At 36.5% G+C, this 25,880-nt stretch overlaps 1 protein-coding gene and 1 non-coding gene across 8 annotated transcripts in view; one reads left to right on the plus strand and one right to left on the minus strand.

The window, feature by feature from the left end:
• LOC129810186 (protein groucho) overlaps nt 1-25,880 on the plus strand; it is a 338,180-nt gene that overhangs the window by 198,494 nt on the left and 113,806 nt on the right. For all 7 annotated transcript variants that reach the window (XM_055860504.1, XM_055860505.1, XM_055860509.1 and 4 more), the window contains exon 4: nt 23,532-23,576. In XM_055860504.1, coding sequence (XP_055716479.1) covers nt 23,532-23,576 — 45 coding nt within the window. The remainder of the gene's footprint in view (nt 1-23,531; nt 23,577-25,880) is intronic.
• Nucleotides 15,283-15,355, minus strand: Trnas-acu (transfer RNA serine (anticodon ACU)). The gene has a single exon. It is a non-coding gene; the product is annotated as a tRNA-Ser (tRNA).

Raw genomic sequence — 25,880 nt, forward strand, 5'->3', positions numbered from 1 at the left:
AAATATTTCGGTGTAAGGATCCGCTGGGGTGCTCTGGGGATGGGAATGGCAGAACCCAGGGGGGATGTCTCTGTGAAAAGAGGGTGAAGTGGATGTGAGGATGACACTGCTGAGTGGGTATGTGGGATTTTCGTTTTTCCGACCCCCAAAAAACGGGTAGTATGAGTGAGTCTATTTGTGGCCTAAAATGGAATGGAAGTGGTGATGGTGGATTGGGAGATAAATATAAATTGCTACATCATCAGGGTGAGTGAATTGGGGTTGTTGAACGAGATTGCCCACATTGGGATGGGTATGAATTTTCAGTATGAGCACAATATGGGGGAGAAAATTGGAGAGAGAGAGAGAGAGGGAACTTGTATGAACAGTATGTCATGCGATATTTGACATTGTTTGAGATGAGAAAATTTTCATGGCACATCAACCCAAACACAATTTTCTACACATTCAGTCCGGAAAATTGCAAATGGGTGAGAGAGATTCGAGGAATTTCTGATGGCTCTTTTTCTCCGTTTTCGTGCTGGACTTTCCTTCACCAAATGGTACGATTTTGCTGGATGGGTGGGGTTGGGCTGAAGGGTTATTAACTCGATGGTTGGGGTTGCTTGGGGTGCTTTGGATGATTGTTATAGTGTTGCTTAGTTGCTCAGTGACATACTCATTTTGTGCTCAATTACTAGTCGATGAACTAATTCTGCAACAAATTTTGAGATTTTACTCATTAGTTCCAATCGCAAATTGTTTAGTCAAGACACCTTACCATTTTTAAGGTAAATGCAAGTATTTGAAGTACCAAAGTATTCAAATCACCGTAACGTCATTATATCGATCACTCAGAATAAGAAACGAATAACTCGCAGTAGGCAAATTGTACAGGAGAGCGATTTGAAATCTATAACTTTAGGTATCATATTCACAGGGAAGGTAAAGGGTATAAATAAGTATCCAAAAAAGGAATAAAACGATTTTTGTAAAAAAACGAGTTGTTCGACTTATATTCTGAGTCGTCGATACAAACTTTTATGTTAGATTCTTCAACTTGCTCTTACTTAATTTTTTTCTCTTACTTTATTATGAAGCTGTCTATAGCTTAGCTAAGACACCATACCATTTTCCGAATAAACGCAAATATTTAAGTACTAAATAAAGTATTCAAATCACAATAGCGTCGTTATAAAAACTTCTGTGTCAGCTTCTTCAACTTGCTCTTAATTATTCTATTCTCTCTCTTATAATAATAATAATAATGATAATAATAATAATAATAATTTATTCACTCGAGCTTACATAATATAAACATAATATAGACATATAAAAGAGGTATGCTTTGCAGGTAGACAAAATACAACTAACTGCAGACAAAAATTCTGCTTTTAGAGCTCGAGCGGCAGCTGACGCCGACTTCACGACTTTATTATTAGCCTATCTATAGCTTAGCTAAGACACCACACCATTTTAAATATAAGTGCAAAAATACTATGTGTTTTTAGCTAAGGATTCAAGTAACAGTTGATTAGAGAAACACATATTTTTTAATAGGCCTGCTGCGAATAGTTTTAAAACACTCTTTTACTTAAAGCTTTGCATAATTTAGTCAAGACACTTTACCATATATAGAGGACGTACAAACGTAGAAAATTTTACGCGAAGCATTAAAGTTGCAACGTAATCGTATAATTCCGTAAAATGCATAAGTTTGCTTATGCCTGCCCTATGGATACTTCTTAAATCACTTCCTTATTTAATGCTTTTAACTATTTAATTTAGTACAGACACTGCACCATTCTTGACTTAATTAAAGAACGTGTACATGAAATTTGAAGGTAACAGTGTATTCTTTACGCGAAAATTTGTAAAATATATCTGGTTTTCACACTATTTATTTTTATCTAATTTTTTTTTTAACTCTGGATAGTCGCAGCTCTTTCGGTGTTTGCCATAGAATTCATCTTTTTTATCAAATGACTTCGAATTTTTTCAAAAATTCGAATATATGAAAATTTAAAGTCTTTTGATTTGAAAAGAATAAATTCTCCGGCGAAGACTTGAAGAGAAACAACTACACAGAGCTTCGCTGAATACATAATCCAAAACAAGTCTGGATAATTCATTGTTATTTAGCCAAGACACTATACAATTTACAGCGTAAATGCAAGACTAAATTTACTTCAAATGAATGCAAATTATAAAGGAACTCGAATTAGTAACGATTTACAAACTTTACAAACTCTTGGTAATATATTCTAGAAAAGCAGTTATCTGTCTTAGAATGCCGTGTGCCATAATTCTTGCTTTCCGAATGGTAAAAAAAACCTTCACTGAATTTTTCCCAGATTAGCTAAGACTCAACACCATTTCCTGATCACTATCAAAAAGGTTCAATACAAGTCAGAATAATATTTAGTAGCTTTTACAATCCTAAATATCCTTTAAAAACATGTTATATTTTTCTAACTCTTCTAATCTAAATCTCCAAATGCAGTTTAGCCAAGACACAGCACCATTTTCCAGGTTAAAGAAATACGAAATTGATTACATAGCTTAAAGGTCACAGTTGATTGTATGGTGTCATTTAACGTTCTTTTTCAACGATTTTGTCATTAATTTTAAATAATTTTTCAAATTGAAAATTAATTCACTTAGCATAGACTAGACACTTTATTATAGTGTCCTTACAAAAATGAGGGTACACCTGATGGATAGGTAAACCGCTTTTTATTTTCCTATGTTAATTGAAGCTACAATAAACTGAGATAGATATATGCGTTTCAATTAGCTATCCCTTCAAAATATGTCCAAGACATTACGGAGCAGTGGGGCATTTTTAAATTGGGACACCCTTGTCATAGGGTTTTTCCCCCTACTTTTCTAAGAAACTGTGCCTTATAATGAGGATTTAAACATCTTCTCGTAATATAAATTTCTTTCACAATTTGACAGCTCAGACTATAAAACGAATAAGTAGCGAATGGCCAACTTTACAGGAAAGCGATTTAAAGCTGAGATTTTATATGCTGAGTGTAAGATTTTTAGGATTTGAAACCCCTATAACTTTGGGAATAATTGACTTTACGGTATGACATTCACAGGGATTGTAGAGTGTGTCAATGAGTACCCGAAAAGCGAAAAACCGATTTTGCAAAAACTTGACTTATTCGACTTATATTCTGACAAGTCGAATTGATCCCTATTTGAAGGATGTTCCAAGATAGAACGCCACACTTTCTCTTAATTTAGAGCAACTAACAAATCAATAGTGAGACAAACAAGGCTGTGATGTACAAATAATAATTTCGTTCCGGGAAGTCGTATGACTTCAGGGGCACAGGGTAAGGGCCAATAGGGTAGGCATTGGTTCTTCAGTGCTGGAACTGTCTGGTAACCTGCCAAGTATTCATGGTGCCTCCTCGCGATAGTCCCTGGGGAAAGCCCCAAATAGACTCAGACTGATCCTCTAGAATATCTAGCGTGTAAAATTTGACAGTAAAGAATTGGGTAAAGAAAATTTATACAAAGGACCTCTAATCAATGATCCTAAAACCTCAATATATGACAGTTTGGGATATATCTTTACTGCCAAATTTTACGGGCTATCTTAATAAATGTATTCTTTACCTTTTTCTTCTGCTTTCAAGAGCACTAGCTCAAAAGCATGGTTATTATTAAATAAAAAATAAAATAAATAAATATTCTCAAGGATCAGTCTGAGTCTATTTGGAGCTTAACGCTAAATTCATGAGTGCTCTAGTCCTCCTAGAAGGAGTTGGGCGAGGAGGTAACAACCTCTCCCCATAAAAACCAAGAATGGCGAGGAGTTATGCAGGAGGCCTTGTCTCTTAAAAGGACGTTAGTGGCCATTTAAGTAAGTAAGAAGTCGTATGAAGTCGCTAAGAGTTACTTACTTACTTAGGTGGCTGCAACGTCCCTTAAAGGTCCGGGTCTCTTGTATTAACCTCCTCCAGTCCTGGCGATTCTCCGTCAGCTCGCTCCAGAAACATAGCATAGATCGCTGTGGCTCCTTGCGAGTTTTCACAACAAACTTGCTTTTACGGGGAAGAGTTATTAGCCTCTCGCCCAATTGTCTCTAGAAGAGCCAGATCCCTTGTTCGTTAGCCTCAGGTTCGTGACTTCCCACTATGGTTGGTTACCCAGTCTTCTATTACTCACCTAAGTATACCGGGGCCTACCAGGTATCTAGCCCGCTTAGAGATGAACATAGGAATTTAGGGGAAGAGGATGTGTGTAGCCAAGCGCCTGGCAAGTTGGCCTTTTTATATGGAACTATTTGAAGCCAATTCCTAAATTGATCTCGGACTCAACTCACAGTTCTCCAAGGAAAAAATTTATTTAAACAAAAATTTAGTATATTTATCCCTCGATACGGAAGGGTATCTTATAATACGGAAAAACTTCTCACTTTTTAAATATTTAGCATAACGCTCACGAGTGCAGAAAAATTCCCATACGCATTTGTATGTAAAAGTAAGAAATTGGCTTCAACTTTGAAGGCCACTCGCCGGGGACTAGTGTGTAGCATTACCCCCCATTTCGACCACAAGTACCCCTAGAGTATCCTTGACTTCAGTTATTTCTCGTCCTCTGAAGTCTAATATCTAATTAAAAAATCGCAGTGTTCGGTAATACCATAGTTACCCCTACCCCGCTAGAGGGCGTTCGTCCAAGAAAGAAGATATATTGCATGTCAATTGCATTTCTCAAAGCCCTGGGCTTAGTACCGCAACCAATTTTCTTCTGAAGTTTGAGGTTATTTTTGGAATGTAAATTAATTTCAAATTAATACTGAATGTGTCTACATAAATCATGCATATCAGGTGTATCAGAATACGTAATTTGCTATGCCTAACCTGTGTTTACAGTCACTCAAAATAAAAGTGAACTCCTCCAATTGTTTTTAACCTACAATTATCCCCTCCACTTGAAATTCCCACGTAGAAATTGTCATATAGAATGGGGCGAACAATGAAATCACTTAATTATACTCGCACCCTCTTCAGTATATTACTTTTGTTGGGTAAGAAAGTGAAGAAAGAACTAAAGAATAAAACAGTAAATTAACATAAAATCTCTTGTCGACAAATTTCAAAAGATGTTGCTGTGTATGTGTGTGTGTGAACATCGTTTTCAGTAATCTACCTTCTCTCCTAAAAGTGTTTCCGGCAACTGTTTGAATTAGTTCTTGTTCTACTTCTCATTTCAACCACACAAATTCACACAATAATAGTTTGTGCTTTTGTTATTTTGGGGGCAAAGTGGGTGCTTCACATGTACTTTTCGGGGGATACGTTGGTGTACAATATGTGATGGCATATTATACAAAGTAAGACAGAGAGAGAGAGAACGGTTTGGGAAATCCAAACTACAGGGGTGCACTAACCCCATCACTATTATTATATTTTCATAATAAAAGAGACGGTGGGGCTGAGGGAGAGTGGATTTTCATCATTTTCCCACCCATTTTCACTCAACTCTCTGGGTACACCTTCTAGTCATTCTTTGTCGTGTTGCTAATATATTAGTACAGGGTTTGGTGTGGAACTTGGAAAATTACGGTGTAGATGTTGCTGCTGCATATTAAATGCCATGATGTATATCAACGAATTAGTCGACATATAAAGTGGGTGACTGAGTGAATAGAATTGTTATGTGGGTGGTTGGGTTGGGGTTTTGGGATATGGGGTTGAGGGGGTAGTTTTTGTAGTGCTTCAGGAGTAAGGGTTTGGGGTTTATAGAGTTGGAATATATATTTGTCTGAGGTGTACAGAGAGAGAGAGAGTGCCATACGGGTAAGTTAGAGTGGGTGTCAGGTTTAAGGGTGAGACATAGCACTAAATACACAAACATGTCGTAAATGGGTGTGTTTTAGTTGTCAGAATGAGCTCTATCACTTGCTTTCTGGATATGAAGGACGTGTGGTATACTGTAATAAAGTATATTTGATATGAATAGGTTAGAGAAGGGGTCATTTAGGTGGGAGGGTATATTATTGCTCGAATTTCACAGAGACAGTAATTGAATAGTATACATAGTTCTACACTTTACCACTCACTCCATTGGCAAGGAATAATATTTGGTTAGAATTTTGAAATTCGGAAAGTTTTCGGAACGGTTACAGATAGCGACTTAAAGGGTTCTTAATGCTAGAGATTTGGGCCGGCTTCAGACCTAAGGTTTAGCCCAGTTCCCGATGGTCTCGAAATTCAAAATAGCAATCAATTTTATGGATATCCAAAATTTAATGGATCACTTGGTCATGTTGACCAATCTTAAGTGATAAATTTTCCAAAAAACCTTGATTAAGAAGAAATTAGATAAGTTAAGCCATATGGCTAAACCTTAGGTCTTAAGCCAGTATTAGCCTAATTCCTGAGGGTTTTCAAATCTGATATAACATCCAATTTTATTTGTTTTACAAGAATCTAAGGAAAAGAATTCCTAGGTCGGCCTCGAGGCAGATCTAGGACAAGGCGGCTGAATCAATTTCAGAATCTTACCTTGGAACGCCTTGAAATCGAACCCGAACATCTTCCTGAAGTGACGGAGGATCGATAAGCGTAGGCTGCCAATTGCCTACGCTTAAGCCGTTGAAAATGATTTTGATTGCAGAATCTAATAGACCATTTGCCCTTAATAATCCAATTCTCACTTAAGTTTTTTTTCCGGGCTTCAGACTAGAGAATTATGGCTGAGATTTAGAACTTAAGTCATAGCCTGACAAGATCAGGCTGTAGCTAAACCGACAAAATCGGAAATTTAGCTCAGTCTTTGTTGAAACGGATGTTTAGTAATTGTTAGAACTCCAACGTTAGGGAAATTCAGTAGAAGAGAACCGCAATTCGTCGGAAAGTGGAGTCACTCTTAGAAAAACGGCAACTGTTCCCAAAGCTTTCGGCTCGGTCTCCAAGCCTTCATCAGTAGTCGAATCAATAAGGAATTAGACATGGAGACCGAGCCGAAAGCTTTTTGAAGAGTTGCCATTTTTCGGACGTTTAGTGGTTTATCGATAATGACACACTCTTGCAGTAACATAGTGAAGCACAATAACCAGTTATCGTGGTCATCAAAAAAGAATTGATACGTTGTTGAGGAAGTTTTTAAAAGATGTTTGAGCGAAAAATTGAGACAACAAAACGATGACCTGGCATTAGTCTCATGTTTGCAGCCGGCCTAAGCTTTAGCTAGGTTTTAGTACCAGTCCGTTTGCTGTGTAGAAAAGAAAGACGAAAATTAGCTCCTAACCAAATTCAAAACTGATGTATAAGAAGACACGATTGCACTGAGGAAGACACGATAAGTGTCGAAAGCTCTGGTGAAATTGTGTGTTTGATTCATAAGATTTGATCAACAAATTCCGACGCTCACATGAAGGACAGATTGTCCTGAAAAACCTAGCTCTGTTACACCACCGTCGGCTCTCTTTATACAACAGACCTATGCTTTAGGTCTAAATCCCGCATTCTTCTCGTTCAGTAACCTTCTCAATTTCAGGGCTATCTCCGTTTGAGGTTTTTTCTGTACCAATTCGAAGGTAAATCAGAGAGAACTTACTTAAAAACCCGTTGAAAGTTCTAACGTTTAAACGGTTTCAGCCAACGAGCTACATAAAAGTGAGCATGTTCATGAAAAGAACATTTATTTTAATAAAATAATTGTTGACAATTGAAGCGTCAAAAACACTGAAATTCGAAATGACAGAACAATCAGCGCTAAAGCGATGAGTACGTGAAAATGTGCATTGGGCTTTCAGTAGCAGTAGACTTTCCCTTTGGAGTGGTTTGGTCTCTCCGAAAGGTTATTACTGAACGGAACCATTAGGATTTCTGATTGACCCTCCATTGTTTACAAAATTTTAACTTGTTCCATCCCTTCAAATTCTCAATAGAATTGTATTTTTGATCGAGCATGGTCTTCACCGTTCGGACATGGTAGATCGTATCGGAGAAAACTAAAGACAAACTTTAAGTTTTAGAACATCAAGGGCAAAGACAGCCCCGATGGAAACTAAAGTCACCCACATCTACGGTATCTTGATAACGGTGCCAAAGACTTTTTTTTAATTTTTGATCAATTTTATGGGATAGGCTTGGCTGTTTGTATCCAATCTGAATCGGAAAAAAACGTTCATGGATTTACAAGCAATCATAAATTGCCTAATTGCCAAAATTGCATCTAGCTTGGCTACGTAATAGAGGTAGATGATACTAGGATAGGGGCAGTACAGGCGATCTCAGTGGTGCAATAGGTCAAAACTGTTGGCACGTGGGCGGTGAGATCTCTGGCTGAACTCGCACAGATGTAAATTCGAGTCCCGCCCGGTGCAAGTAACTGAATATCTGAAAAAGATATTTTAGTGATAAAACGTAATGAAATGAATCGTCTTTGTCCAAAAAACATCAGGAGCATGGAAGAAGCATTCATTACGGCAATAGCGTTCCTATAAGGGGATTCTGTATCGGTATGACAATGTCATATGACAATTTGAATATTTTTAGGGGGTACATTCGGAAGAATCAATCATAAATCCGTCTCAAGTCAATTACCAAAAAACTTTCTAGAACTACTTACAATTACAATGCCTTTTCGATGATAAGGTAAAGTGCCCTAAAGTCGACCAATTTTTCAATGTTTTATATCCAGTTTCTATAAATTTGTTACTGATTTGTATAATTTATGAAATAATTGACCTAATTAAAGTTAGATCATCCACTAAGTATTGTAGCAAATATAAATAAATTTTATAAATAACTCTACCGGTTAAACTGAGGAACAGGTCGACTTAAAGGCACTTTACCTTAAATGGAATTTAATGTTATCTTATACGGGCTTCAGACATAAGGCTTAGCCATATGGCTTAACTTCTCTAATATCTTATCAGTCAAGATTTTTTGGAAAATTTTGACTTAGGATTGGATTATTAAGGGCAAATGGCCTATTACATTTTGATAAATCAATAAAATCGGTTGCTGTTTAAGGTTTTGAGACCCTCGGGAACTGGGCTAAACCTCTAGTCTGAATACGATCTTACTTTCGAATTTACTAGGAAAATTTGTCTTGTGATATTGTCATACGATTGCAGAATTCCCCTCCTGGGCGATCTATGATCAGCAGATTCTTCCAACACGAGGCACATTGTAAAGATTACATTGTAATACCAAATAAGGTGTCTCGATACGATTAATAATAATAAAATTTGTAATTCCGGACAATGCGGAATTCCGCACAAAACATAGTGATCGTAGGTCGGATCATTCCCTTATCCTTGCTAATAATTCTTCAAGATCGAGGTACCAAAAGCTCTGGAAATCGTATTTTTCACTTTAGTTTGGGAAAAGTAAGAGTTTATTTGACCGTTTGTTAACCGATAAATATTTGTTTATCCGAAGTTTAATTGTTTTTGTTTAGAACGATTTGAGTCACTCAAAGCAAGAGTGGGCTATTTTAATAGGAAAATGCTTAAGATAGGCCTTTTTCGCTTCGTGTATCTCATTCTTGAATCAGTTTAAAACGTACTGCACTCGATGGGTCAAGTGGTAGTGCACTCGGTCTATGATGCAAGTGTCCCGGGTTCGAATCCTTTAAGTCACCAGGAATTTTTCTGGCGTTAAAGGTGTTCGGATTGCATCCCGTGAGCTTCTCTGCACTTGATTCCACGGGCATGGGCCTGACAACCTCATCCCGTAAAATAAAAAATAATAATGCATGTCTAGAAATCCCCTTGCGGGAAGGCCTAGTTCCTTCATGGAATGTTGTGTCAGCTTTATTATCTTGGAATTCAAATCAAGCTACCAAGTTCAAGCTTAATACGAAGTACTTTTCACTTGGTCATCCTTTATTTAGTTGTTATGTATTACCAAAAGGTATTAAGAAGAGAAAGGGTATAGGATGGTGAGTAAAAAGCCTCACCCATTGACATGTGGTGGCAACTAAGGGGTTGATCAGGTTGATGTATTGTTCTCACAAAGGGGTAGGGTAGGGTTTTTCGAAAGTAGGCAAACTATTGAATGAAAATGGGTGCGAAAATGAGGGGGGGTAGAGGGTGGGGGTTTGGCTAGGAAAATGTGTGTTCGATTTGAATTATGAGCTTCGACACAACAATTCACACACCACACACTCAATATTGTATCCACCGCACCACGGTTACAATAATTATACTCTATACGTCCACGACCCCAGGGTTTACCGCAGGGGTTGGTGAGGGACTTCATGTTATTCCATATATTCACTGTTTTGGGGTGTGTGTACATTGGCATGGGGTTTTTGGGGAGGATGGGGGTGGGATGTAGGTTGGGTAAAGGCCTCTGAAAAGGTAAAATTGAATGGGGTGAAATGGTTAGAATATCGTGTTCAAAATGCGGCGATATGAAATTAAATAGTGTTACGAGTTAATAATTGTTCGTGCTAGAGAGACTAATTTAATTATTCACAAAATGCTGACTTTACCATATCGATTGAGATGGTTTAATGTACACAACGGGAAATCATTTTAATAATCGAGGGGTGAAATAGCTCACTGGTGGCTCATTAATGTGCTTTCAATTTTGAATAGAGCTTATACAATTTGAGGGTGTGTTGCTAGAGGAATTTCATGAATTATAATTGAGGAGGTTTATTCCAAATGCCAATTAATTATTGATCAGAATTTTTACACTCTATCTAGAGCCACTCCTTAATCAGGGTCAAGAGTTAAAGAGGGAAGAATGGGGATATTTGACACAGTTCACTGTATTGAAGTAACCGAAGTATGTACAATTGATGAATGATCTTATCCATAGTTTTGATAAAGTGTTTGGGGTCAACGTAAAACGGTGATGGATGCATTACGGATGCGTTAGGGCCTTTCTCTCAGGCATCTCAGGCCGATCTTGAAGAATATTTAGCGTGTAATATTTTACAGTAAGGGACTAAATCAAGGAAATTTATACAAATCAATGATCCTAAGCCTTCAGTGTATGACAGTTTGGAATAAATCTTTACCGTCATATTTTACAGGCTAAATAATCTTGAGGATCAGCCTGAATCGTTTTAGAACCTTACGACTTATATAAGCTTCTCGATTAACCAAGAGATGATTTAGCTGAATTGTAAACAAATATTGATCAAACTAGAGTTCTACAAATTTTTAATTAAACCGTCTCTTGTTTAAGGCGTAGCTCTTTTAGTTCAATCCAATAATTAAAATTTGGAGTATCAGAAATTCCCTTAAAATTTCTCTCTTAAAAGCTTCCCAAAAATACCATCTAAAATGTCTTGGTCGAAATGCGGAAAAAAGGGAACAAAATAAACCATTTACACTTAAGGCTAAAATTCATGCGAGCAACCCATATCACTGCAAGAGACATTGAGGCACAATGAAGGCAGGAAAAGAGCTGAGTCAGGAAAAAAACAACCCATTCTAAATCAGGCTAGTTAGAATAAACCGCTCATTGATTGGATACCATTAGGTTTTCATCAACCTCGCCTCCTGGAGATCCATGATACCGGTACCGAGCTATTGCTTTTCGCAATGTTCCTAAACTCGACCTAGTTTGCAGATGACTAACCAGCTTTGTTGTTCATCGTGTCCGACGAACCTCATCGCTCTTATGCCCTAGACTCACTAACGACTTAAGCCCAGAGACGACTTAGTGGAAAATGATGGAAATGTAGTTTGACCATTATTTCTAATATAATTACAGTAAGCCGTCTCTCGGCTAATCCTCAGGTCTATCAAAGCCCTTAGTCTTTTCTCCTTTAGGCGAACTCCATACTTAGGTAGCGCTACATTTTGTAAGAGACAGGGCCTCTTGCACCAACCCTCGTCATTCTCCAGCGCCACCATACTCCCATCCGTTTAAGGACCTCGTGCACTACTTCTTTCCATCCCTTGCAACAACGTCCTTTCAAATGTGCTCCCTCCGCTTTCGTATTAAGTTATTTTTTGGATATCCTGTCGTTGACATTCGGTACACATGCCCGAACCACCTCAGTTGTTTTGACCGCATAGAGGCAATGTCCGCTTGTTAATACAGTTGCCCCAGTTCGTGGTTCTATTCCCGCACGAACAAGTAGCGAAATGATAATTATCTTGTAAGGTAAAGTACCCTTACTCGACCGGGTTCCTGGACTCGACCGGTGGGTCAATTTTTGAATGTTTAATAGTAAATTTCGTCAATTTCTATGAACTTGTTACTGGTTCGTATTATTCATGAAATGATTGACCTATTAATGTTACACAGTAAAAAAATTAACACTATTATAGTGTGTAATCTTTCACACCACTATTATAATGTTAAATTTAAAATTGTTTAATTTAAAGTTGTTGAATTTCAAGTTGTCGAATTTGGAGTTGTTGAATTTAAAAATTGTTGAATTTTTGTGTGTAAATTCAAAAATTATTGAACTTACGTTTCATTTCCTTTATTTCAGTTTTATCTTTTTTGCTTTTTTAGAAATGTTGCAATGTTTTTCCTGTAGTCGGGATCCTCCCTAATTCGAGATAATTACATCTGATGCTCGGATCTTCACGATATACTTATTATGCATATAAATATTTGATGTTCTATATGACTTTTGCCCAATGAAAAGCATCTCGACTGAAGTATATGCCTTAAATAGAAATTCAACAAGTTTTACATAACTCTTGTTTAAAAATTCAACAACTTTGGTGGAAATACACAGGGCTTCACACTACAATAGTGAGAAAAATTATGATTAAACTATAATAGTGTTAATTTTTGACACTATAATAATATGTATGAAAAACTATAATCATACTATAATAGTGGTAATTTTTATAATTTTTCAACAGTTTTGAATCACAAAAAAATGTTGAAACTTTTTATGACTATAATAGTGGTAAATTTTACACAGATCGCAATTAAATAATTAATTTATCCGGTTCCGCTGTATTATAGTGTTAAAATTTTACACATTTTTAAATTAAACAACGTTGTTGAAAATTTTTCAACTATAATAGTGTTAATTTTCAATCACGTGACCATAAATTACCAAATTATTGTGCATATTTTAAACATTTTTAAATTAAACACCTAAAATGGTCGATTTTGCACTATTATTGTAGTAAAATTTTACTCTGTCATGCGGTCTTCAGACTAGAGGTTTAGCCCAGTTCCGGACAGTCTCAAAATCAAATTATCCCTATTGGACTCGCGAGCCCATGACACTCAGTTTAGCAGCCCAAGCGTGTCGATCGTCTCCCACTTTATGGAGACGTCCATAAGGGTCCATAAAGTCTCGTCCATAAAGTCCGAAATTGTAAATTGATTGTCCGGAATTTAGTGTTGTCCGGAATTTCGTAGTGTCCGGTACTCCAAATCAAGGGTAGGGGCCACTCGACATTTCATTTTTCCATACGTTTTTTGCATAGAGGCACTGAAGCCAGTTGGCAAGTTTTTTCCTAAAGAGAATTGACTTATCAGTCTGATATATTTCGAAATTGTGCATTAAAAGCTATCTAAAAATACTTATTTCATAATGTTCACCGAAATAATACAAGAACTACGAGCAAATTTATTTTAGTCGCGGTACAATATTTGCAAAATTTTTACAGGGAATAGTGAAAAATAGCTTCACTTTTTATTGGGCTTGATGGGCCCCTGTATTTAATAAACATCAACCAAAATTAATTTCCATGTCAATTTAATTTTTATTTAAATTTTCTTGGACTCAGCACACCCCCTGAACATCCGACTTTGTGGTTAAAATTGTCAAAATATGAATGTGACAGATTTTGTAGTACATATTAGATGTCTTCCATATACAAAACATGCAATTAAATGTTTCATGCTACATCTTCCAAAAGATGTCATAAAATTTGAGCCCTGTACATAACAAAAGATGAAATAATTAGGAAAATTTCTCTTCACAACGTGATGAAAATAATGTGAAATTCACCTGAAATTCATCTCACTTTTGGGACACTTTCGCATCACTGCCATTTCCCACAAGGTGAAAATTATACGTGATACCAAGAGATTCCTATAGACTCATCTACTGTGGGATTTGTAGGGGGTGGGACCAGGTAGTAAGGTTTTATGCCGTGTGTATCTTTCACACAAAAGTATATGTATGTGAAAATGGTGTAGATACCAGATTGAGGGGGGATAGAGGATGAGGAGGATATAACCATGGTAGAGAGCACCCACATATTGAAGCTCTTGATTTGGGTTCTCCCCATTTTACTCATTCATTGACTCACTCTCCTAATTGTAGGGATTGAACCCGTAATTTCCTCATGTACACCCTCGGCGTGTAATTTAATTCAGGCAGCGCCGACGCCGCCACGTCACAAAGTTGGTGATGATCTTCATGGCACAGATTAATTCACTTATTCACCTGCCACTGAATGGGGTCTGGTATAGATGGGGGAGTTGGAGGTTATTTGATGAGGTTGTATAAGTTGTCGTTTTCTACATGGCCATTATGGAGAGAGAGAGAGAGAGAGAGAGAGAGAGAGAGAGAGAGAGAGCAAAAAGGGAAGGACTGGGGTGTATATAAAACGTGTCTACACGTAACATTTCTCGAAGGTGTCTACCGAGTTTAGGGGGATGAAAGCTAACTCACCGTATAAAGAGCCAGCCCCCCTCTGCCCCCAGCTGAATTTCTTCCCTAAACATGAGGTCTGAATAGTTGAGGGATTATATTCAACTATACTTTTCGTGTTTCCTACTTCCAAAACCTCTTCCTTGAGACTCGTTTGGGGGATTTTCATCTTGCCTCTTGGATGTACTCCCTCGGGCTGCTAACATAGCTTTCTCTTTGTCTCCCCCTTATAGAGAGACTTCCCAGATCTCTCTGGCATCTGTGAATGTGTAATTTAACTATTTTACGTGGATGAAGGGATTTCATTTGAGGGGTGTCTGGGAATCAATTGTGGAGAGGGAAATTGAAGGGAAGAATCGGCAATTAAATAGAATTAATGCAAGGTTCATCATCTTGTTAGGGGATGTTTATTTCGAACTTTGTGAACTTGCTTAGTTGGGGTGTTTATTGACATAATTACAGTGGTTTCCATTGTTGTTTGGGGTAATGATTATTCAAAGATTGCACTTTAATTTTCAAATATGGTGCTAACATTTTGTCACTACTTTTGTCTTGGATAAAGCGCAAACTTGGGAGGTGTCTTAGATAAGTAATTTATAATCGTGAGAATTTTTACGAACTTTAGTTCAATGTTAATTGTATTTATGTACAGAGAAATCGTCAATCAGAGCAAAAGACACTCAAATCAACCAGTTTTTTCTCAGTGGAGATAGGAAAAATTCCTGCCTCCACCCAGAATCGAACTGGAGACCTCTCGTTAAGTAGACGAGTGCTCTACCAACTGAGCTATAGAGGCCACATGCTCTGCTTGACTTGCTACACGACCTTTAGCCAATTGCATTGTGCACTGAAATCGCTTACTATTTATAATAGATAATTTATAATCGTTCTTTCGTTCAGTTTCACATGGGCTTCGTTAAGAAATAGGGGAAAGTACCCAAGCTTGACACGGCCCTAAGCTTCATAATGACTAAATTTTTCCTACATTTTTCAATAAATGTGACTCATCGCACCCACAACTTAAAAACTAGGAGATAGTGTCCTGTTATTAAAATATATCGCAGAATCACATTCATTGAGAAATATAGGAAAAATTTAGTCATTATGAAGCTTGGGACCGTGTGAAGCATGGGCACATTCCCCTACACAAATCACTGTGTTAACAAAAATTACATCATCTTGTTAGAGACCCTAAAACTAGATGGAACCACTGGTACCTAGAACCTAGAACCAAACACTGCGATTTTTTAATCGGATATTCGACTTCAGAAGACAAAACTTATAGAAATTTATAGACATTATAGAAATGCCTGTCCACTGAAGAAATGGTCGAGATAATCCAAATAGTTTAGAAATAAAAATAAATGTTTTGTACCACCTCGTGTTTGGTGGTGCCCCAGTTTCCCCTAAGTGCGCGAAATGGTTTTAGACATACAGAAAATTTGCATACCCACTGGATTCTTTTGAATAAGTTACAAAAACGCCGTAGGATAGGCAAAACTTCGTTGGCGGCAAATTCACAGACTAATTTAAGTACCAAGAGTTCACAACCCAGCGAGCACAGTTTTCTGAAAAAAGTTGCGTTTTAAGTTTTTTTTTTTCAGTTTCGTAAAGTTTTGCCAGACAAACAAAAATGAACGAATAAATGTTTGTAAAGTAACAAAAAATGTTTGTCAAAGGATAATATTACGAACAATATTTGTGAAAAAGTACAAACTCTTACGAACTTGTTTGTGAGTTATACGATTTACAAGTATTTCGTAAGTCACCAGCAGGGATTCACAAATATATTTTTCAATGTTGTGTAGATAAAAAGATCAGTTTTTACAACTAACCCATGCTTATTACTGCCCCAGTTTCCTTTTCTGCACGTCAACTGGGTGAGCAATTGTCGAATATGTCGGAAGTTCTTTAAAATAGCAACGAAAAAATTTTAATTGTAATTTACTAAGCATGTTAAAGTTTGTAGAGATATTTTAAGTGTCAAAACTTGATCCGTTTTAACTAGGTTTGTGTCTAGAGTAAATAAAAAATAAATTATTTTAATAGAAAATGTCAAAAAATACATGTAAATACACATTTGGCCCATTATAGTATTAAATTTAATAACCGGTCCAATGAATGCCTCAAATGTCCAGAAAAGAGCTGTGGGAGAAATCCATTAAAAACATGAAAAAATGAGTTGTTCGAAGCTTGAGTCATCTGCAAGTAGCGCATTTTTCCTTACAGTGCTTTTATGAGTAATAAAATTAATTTTCGGACAAAAATTACTTACCAGATCATAACCAGTGCATTACTGGTTAACAACCGACTTGAACCGATTTATAAATCGGTTAAATTTTCAAAACGTTACCCAAAACATTGCTCAAAACATTGCACATCACATCAAATCCGTACCTAAAAGAAAATTCCTAAAAAAAAAGTTGAAAATCTCGCTAATTCGGCTCTTTTAAGATCGGGTTACTTTTTAATTCGGTCAGCAGTTACATTTGAAAAAAGTTTGTTGTAATTTTTCAAGTTTGATTATGATTATCAAATGAAGCAAAAATGCTCAAATTTGTCTTAGTTATGATGTGATGTTACATAATAAGGAGTTTTCACTAAATTTACCATAATTATGAGTATGTAAACTTAGTATGAGTATGCAGGATATGCATATGAACAAAAAGTCGTTTCTCTCTAATTCGGGTGACATTTCGGTCCCAAATGCACGAATTTGAGAGAGTCTACTGTACTTCTCAATCCCACACAAAATAACGATTCTCATAAAGTACAAAACACATTGTTTAGTCGACCACTGAAGAAGGTCCATATCCAGGACCGAAAGCTCTGAGCAAGATTGAAAAAGTGTTCTTTGTGAAGTGACTTCAAATCCACTGGCCATCACCGGAAAGTCTTCTATCGATACATATCACGCCAGTTCTTCATCCAATTATTACATTGCCCAAAATATATCTTAGGAATAATATAATTGAATTGAATTGAGCCAGGCTCGTCCACCAGGTCTTCTTGTCTCGTCGTGCCCAGGTCGGGGAGTCGCTTTCTTCACAGCTCACTCTTTGTCTTGGGAGTGACTCTCTCGAACGAGTTGCCCAGAGAGAAGAAGTAGAGGCTTATTGGAGCCTTTTTGGTGTCTTAAGCTTTTTCTATTTTTTATTTTTTACCTTTTAACTCTGAATGCGTAACTATTGTAACGCGTACTTTGTACACTGAATAAATTGCTCCTGGCATATACAACCCGCGAAGGAGCTTTTCCACCGTTTTGCTCTGGAGATTGGTCACCAACGCTAAGACGGCGGTGGACGATTGTTACTCCTCTTCTGTTTCCTACGTTATCAGACTATGCTTTCAAGAGATTTGTGTCTCAAAAGTCAAATGAATTAAAATAAATGAAAAAAATAAATAAAAATAAATATACTTGAATGATTGAATTACCGGTTAAAAAACCGATTGGAATCGGTTTAGTTTTATCGGAACTTCCAAGACCTTTCTAACTATATCTCAAAATCAAGAGATTATTGCTCTCTCTGTAGAGTTCGATCAGTAGAATATAAAATATAAGTCTCATTTGAAATTTATCAATTTAGTATGGACACACACCGCAAAGTTCTGTTTTCACTGTACACTTAGGAAAATGTTGCAATTTCGTCTAGCCCAGGAGGTGTTTTTCTTTTAATTCAAAGAAGAAAAATAGCTGAGAAAAATACTGAGTATAAGGGAAGAGCACCACGGATCGGAATGTTAAGTAATATGCTCCAAATTTAATTGAAAATATAAGGCCCAAAACACTTTTTGGTATTTTTGTTTTTGCTAATTAGTTTATTAATTATCCATTTAACTATATCTGTGCATTTCATTTTTAAATATTTACAATAAAGTAATAAGAAATATGCATAATTGTAAACCTGCACTTTGTACCTCGGATCGTCACGAATTTAATAAGGTGTCTTACTGAAAATTGATTTTATAAATTAAATCTCAGTTAATACAGTGCATTCCTATGAGAGTTAAATGGTAAAAAATAGCTAATAATTTTTAAATATTTATTTTATTTGGAGCTACGAAACGGTATTAACCTGACGATCCGAGGAACACTGCCGATCGCCGGTACTCTTCCCTTAAAATGGATTTGTGCAAGTATTGCTAGCAAAGCTTATCAAAACTTTTAACAACAGGGGAAGGCTTTCAGGCTTCGCACACAACCTGGCTTCCAACAGTTCATTAAGTGACACATTTCTTGAAAAAGTTAGTGAGAGCCATTAGAGGAATATGGGAAAAGTCTCACCTAATATGAAGTGTTCGAAGGTAGAGCGTGTGCGAAGCCTAAAACTCGTCCCATACATGGTGTGTGTCTCAGCTAATTTTTTCTATATTTTTCGGTAATATGACTTGTATTTTAAAATTCTAGCAATCAGTCAATTAGCTAAACTTATTAGGACAAAGCATAAAAATGTTTTTATGTTTTGAATAAATAATAATTTTTCAATTTTCCTTCACTATTATTTGGACATGTATTATCCTCTTTGTCAACTGAATTTTTATGCCCAAAGTGAAGAGGGGCGGCAGGGCTTACATTTGCAAATTCCTGCAGTTGAAAGCATCTCATGAATTTACATGAGATAAAAACATAGGCCGGAAAAAAAATCGAAAAATAAAATATTAATAAAATATCGATTGAGTTGAATATATGAAGTTAATGGCATTTGAAATGGTAAAAAAAAGGGCATGGTAATAAAAATCACTCTAATTGATATTCCCCCTCGGCTTGGGGCAGAAAAAAAACACGCACATATCGAGAGGGATTGTTAATATATCCCCAGCTGGAAATGCCAGGGGGGGGGTGGTTTGGGGGTGCTGAAAAAGAACTCCATGCGGGGAGTGTAATTGTAAAATGACAATAATTGATTGTCTCATGTGGGTTAAAAATTGTCAATGGCATTTTACACTTTTTTGCAGTGTTTTGTCCTACGCCCTCATGACCTTCCTGACAGACAAGTGCATGCAATTTTCCCGGAAAATGTTTGTGGGGGGGAGGAAATGTGCACAGTAAAAAATATTTACAAGGATAATCGTTGGTTTGCTTTTTTACCACGAGTAAAGTTACACAAATTATGTATTTCACCAAAACGTGTAATCTGAAAATGTGTAATTTAAATTTTATGTAATTATAAACCATGTAAACAACTGGGAATGATTACACAGTTGTGTACATTTTCTTACATATTTCGTGTAAAATTACACAGTTTTCAAATAAAATGTGTACAAATTACACAGTTTTCTGACAGAATGTGTACAAATTACATAAATGTGTATCAGTACACACGATTACATGTTTAATGTAAAATTTACAATGAAAATCATGGTAAAGCAGCCAAAAAGTTTTTACTGTGTGTATATGTTAAGTCAATTCAATCCAATTGGATAGGTTTTAGCTCAGTTTTTTTTATTTGAAGCAAGGAAGTGCGAAAGGAGTATAAATTGACGGAAGAATGGTTCATACAGTTGAGGAAAAGTGCCTGTAAATGGAGTTGGTGGTAGAGGAAAAGATTTTCCTGTGAATAGAGTAGCATCACATGGCATTTGAGGATGTTAAGAGTGGCAAGATGAAAATACCCAGGATGATTTCTATGGAGCGAGAAAGTGAACAAAGTTGTTGCGTTGCTATTCATCTTGTAGCTTCTCATTTTTTTTTGCATGAAAAACCTCCCTTTTTCTGACATTTCTATGGGAATTCTTTTTTCCTGAATTTTTTGGTCTTCCCTCATGAAGCCAAGGGGGGAAGAGGGAAAGCATAGAACCGACCGCCTTTTCCATGTTCTCACACCAAAAAAATTTTCACTGACGACATTATAAAATAGCGCTAGATATAGAGTCACAATAGTCTGTGGACGGTTGACTGTGAGGGTGGACTCTTTTGAGGCATGTAGGTTTCTCTTCTGGGGTTTTTTTTTTGCCACCCCCTGCAGGCATGGGATGGTAGAATGGGGAGTTGTGCAGAAAATTGTGGAAATTCAGGCACACCAGAAATAACATGACAGCCTAGCAACGACAAAATATGTGCAAAGCGCACACTAGCACAATAAAATGTTAGAAGAGGGTGAGATTTACTCTTTTTTTTTGCAGTGTTAGGGGATATTGACAAAAAAAGCGGGAAAATTGGGAGTGAAGAGCTAAAAGTGGCGGCAAAAATTTCCAAGGGGTGAACATGTGGTGAACAATTTATAATCAAATATCATTTTAACAATTTTTCTCTGAATTTATTGAGCTACGCTCGAAAATAATTTTGGCCACGCCCCCACAGAAATCTAACTACTATTTTTTTCTATTTTTAATGTTAATGATAAATTGCTTCAACGTTTCTTTCTGAAGAATAGGCCACGCCTCTTTTAGAATGTAAACAGAGAGACTTCGATTCGAAACCTCCGTTTCGAAATAAAAGTCTCCATAGAGTTTTACAAATTGCCTATCTTTGGGCGAATAAATTCTGGGTTCGAGAAATCCTTCTTTCATAAAAATAGACCACGCCTCTTAGATGTCATCCAATCAAAGAGGTTTTGATTCGAAATCTTCATTTAGAAAAATAATTCTCCCGTACAGATTGTGCTTATTGCAATTTGCCTATCTTTGGGAACACTAAATCTGAACTCGAGATTCGAGAAACCCTTCTCTCTTAACAATAGGCCACGCTTCTTAGTGAGCATCTTAAATTGAAGATTTTCATTCGAAATCTCCACTTCGATATAAAAATTTGCCACTTGAGCTTTACCCCGGTGCAAATTTCCTATCAGCATATAAAATCTGGGCTGAGCTTTAAAGTTGTGCTATATTATCTACTTTTCGGTGGATAAAATTTAAGCTTGAGAACCGGTTTCTCCTGGAAAATAGGCCACACGACCTCTTATGAGAGAATCTTAACTAAGGAATTTTCATTCAAAATCTCCATTTCGAAATAAAAGTCTCTCATTGAGCTTTATCCCAGTGCTACGTACTTTTCGGCGGATAAAATTTATGTTCGAAAAGCCATTTCTTCTGAAAAATAGGCCACGCCTCTTAGACAGCATCCAAACAGGGAGATTTTCATTCGAAACCTTCATTTCGAAATGGAATTCTCCCACTGCGCCCGATGCAAACTGCCTATCAACACATTAAATTCGTACTTGAGCAGCCCTTCCCACCTATAAAATAGGCCACGACTCTTAAGAAACATCCAAACTGGGAGATTTTCATTCGAAAATCCATTTCGAAGTAAAAGTCTGTCATTGAGCTAAACCTTGCACTATTTAGCCTTGCACTATTTTGCCTACTTTCCGGCGGATTAAATCTAGGCTCAACAAGCCCTTTCATCTGAAAAATAGGCCACGCCTCTTAGACAGCATCCAAACTGGGAGATTTTCATTCGAAAATCCATTTCGAAGAAAAAGTCTGTCATTGAGCTAAACCTTGCACTATTTAGCCTTGCACTATTTTGCCTACTTTCCGGCGGATTAAATCTAGGCTCAACAAGCCCTTTCATCTGAAAAATAGGCCACGCCTCTTAGACAGCATCCAAACAGGGAGATTTTCATTCGAAAATCCATTTCGAAATAAAAGTCTGTCATTGAGCTTTAGCATTGTGCTATTTTGTCTACTTTTCGGCTGATAAAATCTATGCATGAGAAGCCCTTTCATCTGAGAAATAGGCCACGCCCTCTTAGAGAGCATCTAAATGAAGAAATTTTGTTTCTAAACTTCCATTTTGAAGTGAAACACACCCACTGAGCTTTATCGTTGTGCTATTTTGCCTATCTTTGGACGCATTAAAACCTGCTTCTCCGAAAGCTGCGTTCATTTACGTTGAAATATTTCGACATTTAAGTAATTAAATCCGGTTTTGTTTGATTTTCTTGATATATTTTTTGTTCTGTGAATTTTTCATATTAATATGTGGAAAATGTCTTGTTTCGCAGTGAATGTGCAATGAATAATGTAATTATTTGGTTACACGGTGCCATTTAGATTTAAAGAGTGAATGAAAGAGGATAGTCTGTTCTATATTTCTCTATTTTCAAACATTTAACACAGAATGGCTTTATCCAGTATTAAATTTTCGAAACCACTCTAAAGCCAAGCCAGACCTATTCGAAAGGTCTAAAGTGCACATGTTCGACACTTTGGCACTGACCGTTCTTTTATTTCGAATTTTCGGTATTTTTGGGATCCTTTATCTGTGCTTGAATTAAATTTATGAGTGTGGTCCGTTTCTAGAATAGTTACCTATTCATTAAATATAAGTATTCGGATTGTAGTAAAGAGGGCGTGGCCTAAAATCACTTTGAATTAAGGTACCCCAATTCTATCTTCACAAATGGGAAAATCCTTTCATCTCTATTTGTAAGAAATTTGAGGGCGTAGCTAATTTTTAAAATACGACAATTACTTATTTTTAAAGGTAAATATTCAGGTTGCAATTAACAGGGGGCGTGGCCTAAAGTTATCTTTGAATGACACCCCGAAAAACTGCTTTATATAAAAAAAAAATAGCATAATTGTGAAGAAGTTCCTTTACTTTAGACACAACCCCACAGTACCACTCTGTTTTGCTATTTTTTGCCCATCAACTTCTCCTCCATCCCAAAGAATTTCCCCGATGAGTTTTGGGGGCGACAGAAAATGAAAATGGTGTGGAAAAATGAGAGAGTGAGAATGGGGGTTAGAGACAATTTTTTCACCATTGGATGTTCCTTTTAATGGGAAATTGAATAATTGAACAGATTTCATCCCTCTTTATACATATTTATGTATTTATTTTCCCCTTCAGCGTTCCCTTTTTTTTGGAAACCTCCTCACAAACCCCCTAAATCTTCAAAGCAGCAACAATGTGCGAAAATTTGGGGGGCAAATTTACTGTTTTGGGGAATTTAAATGTATTTTTTATTGGTACTAACGACAATTCTAATATTAATTTGAGGTTTTTTTTTTCTTTTTCTTTGCAGTACTATGAAATGTCTTATGGATTAAATGTGGAGATGCACAAACAGGTGAGTTGAATTTAATACTGAATTATTGTAATCACTGCAGTAATAGTGACAGTAGAGAGAACTGGTAGTCTCAAATTTGGCTACTAGATGGCGCTATATCCTTGGCTATATCCTTTTAATAATCCAAATCGATCCAGAAATAGCATTTGGGCAATGAAAATACTGAAAAAAAAATTGCAATACGATTTTCCCAGCATTTCGTAATCTAGAATTGATGGTTTTAAATTTTTGATGATACTGGTGGGGAAAAAAACTACACGTTTCGTCGAAAATTATATCAGTTGATCCTCATTCATAAATGTAAGCCTTCCATCTAAAATGTGAAAATATTCATGGAGATGGGTAGAAAAAAAAATTGAGTGAGAGAAATTCCATGTTCCACAGTTGCTTTTTTTGGCCAAAAACAAAAAAAAAATCTTTTTATTCTGGTGTCAAAGAACACCTTTCCCAAAAAACAGACTAGATGGGAAAACGCGAAGTATGGTTATAAAAAGCCGGTGTAGTTTAAAAAATGTGTTGGAAAAAGCTGACGGAAAAAAGTGGTTTTAGAGGGGGGGGGCTTGGAATAGGGAGGAAAAGGTTTGATAGGACTGAGGGTTGGAAAATATGAGTGAGTGTGATTCGGAATATGGTCTCGTCCATTTGATAATATACAAATGCATGTATGGCAGATTAAAAACGCGACGAGGACATGAGCGGGAAAAAAATCTTGTTGCATTGGAGCTTTTTTTTTAGTACGCGGGAAAGGCGTTAGGGATTCCCAACATTCACTATCCATATGCATCCCAGAGTCAATAGATGCAAGAGGATTGGATTCATGAGGGTTTTTGTGCTCAGGACTCATATGCGAAAGTTTTATATTTTCATTTTCCGTTTTTTTTCGGAGGTGAAGGGTTGAAATGCGATGTATTTCACTGAGAATTGTCTCTGTGAATGTCACAGTGGATTTTATATGGGGGAATATGGGAGGAATATAGGTAGACAGGCCTCCTACCGCACAAGTGAAAAATCCATATTACTTTGTTTGCAAAGGATCGTTTGGTACAATGAGTGACAAATACTTTTCATACAGTAGATTATGAAAGTTTCTCAATTTCCAAATGAATATTGGGAAAGAGAAAAAGCAGTAGGATTTAATATAAATGTTCCTAGTTTAAGTTAAGTGGATTAGATCTCCTGAAAAGGATGATGAAATTGAGAGATTGACTAATAAACTTACCTAAAAGCCCATTATAAATTCGAAAATTTAAATTGACGAGTTTCACAAACATTTCAAGTCGTCAAGGTGTCAAGAATAAGAATACCGAAAATTCGATATCGAAAAACAGATAGCGCTAAAGCGGTGAATATACGAACTCGCGCTTTAGACTTTCGGTCGATTTTTGAATTTCTTTGTCTCTTCAAAAGATTATTAGGGTCGAATGAACACCTCTTCGACAGGGAACCCCTATTGACACTTTTGTGAAAATGTTGAAATTTATTTAATCTGTCTAATAAAATATAAGTAATGGCTCCGTTTACTAATAAACCTTTCGAAGAGACAAAGCTACTCCAAAGCCAAGCCAAACCTATTCCAAAATCTACCGGAAGCTTAAAGTACAAGTTTATATACCCTCCGCTTTAGCAGTGATTGTTCTGCTATTTCGAATTTCGATATTCTTGACACTTCAATCGTCAATAATGCCAGCAGCAATGTGCAAACATTTGCTGCAAAAAAGTTTAGTCTGAAGACCGCTTAAGTCACCCTTATCTACGGCAACCAAGTCTAAAGAAAAAAATTTTCAGCAAATATCTAGAAAACATTCCGAACGGAGGTTTTTTGTACTGATTGTCGCCACACGATCTGTCAGTTATGACAGATCAATAGTCTTGCACATGACAGCTTATGGCAAATTAACTGAATATCAGATGGCGTTGTGACAGTTATGACAGAACAAAAGCTGCTCAGATTACATATCGTCAGTTGGATCAGCAATTGTCGTAACTTCCTCACCATTTCATCAGAAGTTCTTGTATAGTATGTGTATTTCCATGTTGTTAAAAGAAGTGCTGATGAGGCGATGAGGAAGTTACGACAATTGCTGATCCAACTGACGATATGTTAAATTTCAATTTTATGTTAGTAAATTTTAGTCAATAACGTTGAAATAAATTATTGAAGTCAAAAACCTGTTGAGTTTGACATCTTTTAGAGATTTCTCTATTTCTTAATGTTGCATCTTACTACGTTTCGGACATTGGTTGCTTCCTTACTCAGGTACGCTATTGCTAAGGTTCTGTCAGACTTTTGGATTATTACATACA

Source organism: Phlebotomus papatasi, chromosome 1 (genome assembly GCF_024763615.1).
Source record: "Phlebotomus papatasi isolate M1 chromosome 1, Ppap_2.1, whole genome shotgun sequence".
In the NCBI taxonomy this organism is placed as follows: Eukaryota; Metazoa; Arthropoda; class Insecta; order Diptera; family Psychodidae; genus Phlebotomus; species Phlebotomus papatasi.